The sequence below is a fragment of the Saccostrea echinata genome, unplaced genomic scaffold, assembly GCF_033153115.1.
Source record: "Saccostrea echinata isolate AGI-Se365-2 ecotype Australia unplaced genomic scaffold, CSIRO_AGI_Sech_v1 ptg000077l, whole genome shotgun sequence".
NCBI lineage: Eukaryota > Metazoa > Mollusca > Bivalvia > Ostreida > Ostreidae > Saccostrea > Saccostrea echinata.
In genome coordinates this window covers 1,180,975-1,185,663 of record NW_026889826.1, presented here as the reverse complement: position 1 = coordinate 1,185,663, position 4,689 = coordinate 1,180,975, and the positions used below count along the sequence as shown (strand labels likewise).

At 32.9% G+C, this 4,689-nt stretch overlaps 1 protein-coding gene across 1 annotated transcript; it reads right to left on the bottom strand.

Moving 5' to 3' along the window:
- Positions 1-2,195: 2,195 nt before the first annotated feature.
- On the bottom strand, positions 2,196-4,175 carry LOC133176636 (uncharacterized). The gene has a single exon (XM_061311738.1). It carries the CDS (start codon positions 4,062-4,064, stop codon positions 2,445-2,447), a length of 1,620 nt encoding a protein of 539 aa, XP_061167722.1. The 5' UTR covers positions 4,065-4,175; the 3' UTR covers positions 2,196-2,444.
- Between the last annotated feature and the right edge of the window lie 514 nt (positions 4,176-4,689).

The following is a 4,689-nucleotide window of genomic DNA, read 5'->3' as shown; positions in this document are numbered from 1 at the left end:
TAGTGTAGATTCAAGTTCGATCAAATCATGACCCTCAGGGGTAGGGTAGTGGCCACAATGAAAGTTTAAACTTGTAGGAAAACAGTCACAGTCAAAAAAAATATGTAAGCATCTTAGTTAGTGTAGATTCAGTTTTGTTCAAATCATACCCCCTCCCTTTTAGGGGTAGGTCGGGACCACTTATGCATTTAAGCATTGCAGTACTAAACTAATTTTTGTTTTTTCCTAGCAACAGTGCTCAGGTGAGCAATGTGGCCCCTGGGCCTCTTGTTGAAAACTCATTCTGAATTTAAACATTGCAGTTAACTCCTTTTATGTAGATTACAACCTTGCAGTTAACTCCCTTTGTGTAGATTACAACATTGCAGTTAACTCCCTTTATGTATAGATTACAACATTGCAGTTAACTCCCTTTATGTATAGATTACAACATTGCAGTTAACTCCCTTTGTGTAGATTACAACATTGCAGTTAACTCCCTTTATGTAGATTACAACGAATTTTTTTTATTGTAAACCCACTAGTATCAGACTTTTTTCATATTTCTTACACTGCATAATCCCACCACATTCCATTATAAACTGCCAGTAAATACATGTTTTCTATTTTTTTCTTATTTGATAAAATTCAATGTTTTTAACTGATATGCTATGCTTCTATTTTTATTGCAGTAGTGATATTAAATGATGAGGTTGTGTATTTATGGTTTATTCTAACAGAATTGTTGGTGCTGTCAATATTTTTACATATCCATTCCATGTCCATGTATATTGCTTTATTTTTATGATATTTATTATATTTATTGTTTGACCATGTTGTTTACTGTGTATTTTTAAAAATGACATTGAAAGTTAAAAAGTGAGGTATTGTCACAGGTTAAAAATGACCAAGACACTTCATAAACTAATTATTTTCTGATATTATTAAGAATACATGTATTTAAGAAGTACAAAAAGTTTATTTTTAAAGTCTGTGTACTTTTCAATTTTTTCAGAATATTGTGCCATCATTACAATGTACATGTATTCAGTTTGGTTAGACTTGATTTTCTGCAGATGTAAATTTTGAATTATTGTGCCTTACGTAGTACTCCTGTATAATGAAGTCTCAAATTGTTGGTCTGTTTACAAGAACAAAAGGCATTATATATTGATATTTGTTAAAAACAGGTTGTGTGAGATTAGATATTTATTTTTACAAACTGATTATGTAGCATGTGATCAGCATTCCTTGTAAACTTTATATACGCCTTTCTTTAATTCTTGCACAAGAATGAGATTTATTAAGTGGTGTTGATGTCAAATTTACATGTGTATAATTTATCTGTAATTTTTTTAAATGAAAATTAACTTTTCCAATGTGGACTATTCTTTTTTCATAGAAATCACTTTAATATGATATTAAGCATACATCTGTATGTGGAGTAGGATCTGACAGTAATTCTCTACTTAAATGATTGGCTAATCAAATAATTTGACTTGATACATAGACCCCTATACCATATTACATGATAGTGCATTAATTCAATGTATTAAGGTATCCCACTTGTTGCTGAAGTTGTCTGCTTTTTCACTGGGATGTATATTTTGTTTCGGAGATATACACTTATCGGTAAATATACATCTTCAGTTTTGGATTTTTCAGTAATTACTCTTTAATTTAAATAAGTTATATAGAAAATCTTTATCAAGAATATTTTTATGTTTTTTATCGATTGTCTGTATGTTTGTAGGTGTTAAGGGTGAAGTATAATGGTATTATTCAGGAATTTCTCAGAATATTATACAAATATATAGGTAATACAATGGGCATTAAGGACCACACATTCCTCATCCTTTTATGTAGACGTAGTTATCTTTTCTTCTGTACATTTCCACAAATTTATACTGTTTGTGTGGTCATATGACATACAATGTATTTATTTGTAGTTGTATTTTTCAAAGTGCTACATGTACATGTATAAGTTAGCGTATTTAGCATATTAGTTCCTTTTTTTATCCATAATTAAAGCCTGAAGGAAATGAATTTTTCATTAGATCTAGTCAGCTGTCCATTTCTGACCTCAAGACCAATTGTGCAGTTCAGATATTAAAATGAAACATTGACTTAATGATGTTGTTGTGTTTCAAAATGAGTAGATTCAGTAATACTCAGTTTATTTACTTTAAATGTACAAAAAAAGTTCAAAATTCAGTACAATCCTGTTTATTAACTAATTAGAGTAATCATTTACTGGGGCTAAGCTTTGAGTTCTGACCGAAATTTTGCAGATATTGTCAATTTAACCGTGAGTACATTAAATTCTATATGTTATATAATAATCTAGTGATCAATGTAGAAAACATTATGCAGGATAACAATTTAATTCTGTTCACAAGTTAACTAAAACTTTCAGTTCAGAGTAATAACTCTATATACCTAGTATGTTTTAAACAAATTAAGAATCAATTTATGTACTTGTACACTCTCAATGTGTTGCCTAGTTGTCCCACATAGAGATTGTTCTCATCATCCACACACACACTATAGGGATACTCTACCCCTTGTTGTTGTGTGAGTAATAGAGACAAGAACTGACCGTCCTGATCAAGGAGGTGAACTGTGTTACTGTAATGATCACACACCAGGATGTGACCGAGGACATCAGTACAGATTCCATAGGGACGGAACATTGACTCCTGACCTGTGTAGGAGAACCTGTGTTGTCCTGATTTATTCACCACCACTACTCCATTAAAGTAGTCTGATGTACAGATATCTCCATTGATGTTTTCTGTGATGTAGTGTGGTATATCATACAGTCCCTGTCCTTTGTTATCCCTCTGTATGTTCTGTAGTTCTTTTCCTGTCTTGCTGTACCTGGTGACTTTAGCCTCTCTATCCTTCATCATTCCCACCAGTAAGTCCCCGTTGATGTGGGAGGAGTGTATGCTGAGTGGTTCCCAGTCTCCAGTTTTAATGAATTCAGTGATACTATTATCCTGTGTTATCCTATTGATAACTTTCTTCTTTCTGTCATTAAAGATCAGATCCCCGTCCTGTGTCAATGTGTGGTAACCTTCATATCTACCACTGGTTTTTATCTTCTGTATCACATTCCCCTGTAGATCTGTTTGGACAAGATTACCCTTACTGTCACTGATCCAGAGTCTGTCTGATTGATCTAGTGATACATGGAATACATCATCAACACCTGGTACATTGAACTCCCTGACCTTGGTGACAGAGGCAGATAGAGACATTGTTTGTTTCTTGTCAGATTTCACATGTTCATCCTGTTTTGTTTGTTCACTTGTAGATTTCATTGATGTAGCAATAGGAGGAATTTCCATTGGCTCTACACTTCTTAGTTCACCCTTTCTATCTGTTACAGTTATCTTCCCCAGTAATTTAGCTACATCATTTTTGTTGTATTGAGCTGAAGAAAAGTTTGGTGTGACAAGCTTTGTGGTTTCTGGTATGGATTGTATTTTTAAGTTGTCTGGAAGTTTAGTTGTGAAGTTAGTGAGCTCAGTAGAGGACAGGTAGCTCTGGAACTCTTTAACAAGGTCACTGAGATAGGCAATATAGTCATTAAATGTCTTCTCTTGGCTCTTTAATTTCTCCAGTAATGACTTCTCTATTTGGTGTAATTCTTCTATATTTTCTGAGAGCACTGTGTCCACCATGTTTTTGAGAGACTCCGCTTCAGTCTTCATGGATGTGCGTATGCTGTCCATGATCTGTTTAACTTCTGTGGCATCTTCCTGAACTTCTCTCTGTAAATCCTGTGATGTTGGAAGAAAGTAATTATGGATTTTAGAGATTTCCTTTTGGCAAAGTGTAAATTTATCTGTGTAAATAGTTTCTAAATCAATAAAATGATGTCCCCAATGCTCTTGCATTGTTGAACACTTTGAACATAAAGGAATATTGCATTCTTTGCAGAGAATATCTATATCTTTGGTGGGGTGGATCTTGCATTTCTCCACAGGAAGTTGTCGTTTGCGTTGTTGGTAAAAGACCACCTCATGGTTCTTGTTTTCTGAAATCCTCAGATGTTGGTCTCTACATGTTTTACACATCTGTTGATGGCAGGAATTGCAGTAGTATTCACAATTTCTCTCACAATCTTCAGAACCACACTCAACAAAGTGTTGAGCAGTGCCTGGTATGTTTTTCGTAGGAGGAGGAAGAGGCATCTAAAACCAGCATTTAAAAACAACTTTACTGAAATAGTCCATTACTAATTTTGATAAACATGCTAAGCTACATGTAAACATGTACTGTTTGTCTTAAAAGCAACTTCTCCAAAATAAAAAAAATTCCTATCATAGGTGATGCTAAAAATTATGCTTGATTTTACGTGATCACTATACATGTATATATATATATATACATATATATATATATATATATATATATATATATATATATATATATATATATATATATATATATATATATATATATATATATATATATCGGCCCCTGTATATTGTATTAACTTCGAGTTCTGAATAAGAGATTGATTTGATAAAATTCATTAGAGAAAAATTCAAATTGCACAAAGGCTGTCTGTTTCCCCTTACTTACTTTTGATATGAATGACCTCTAAATTCTTCTGTCATCAGACTTAGGAATGTCAGGGAGTGAGATTTTAGTTGAGATTTAAACGAGACCGTTAATTTACTTCCTGGTTGGAGATAA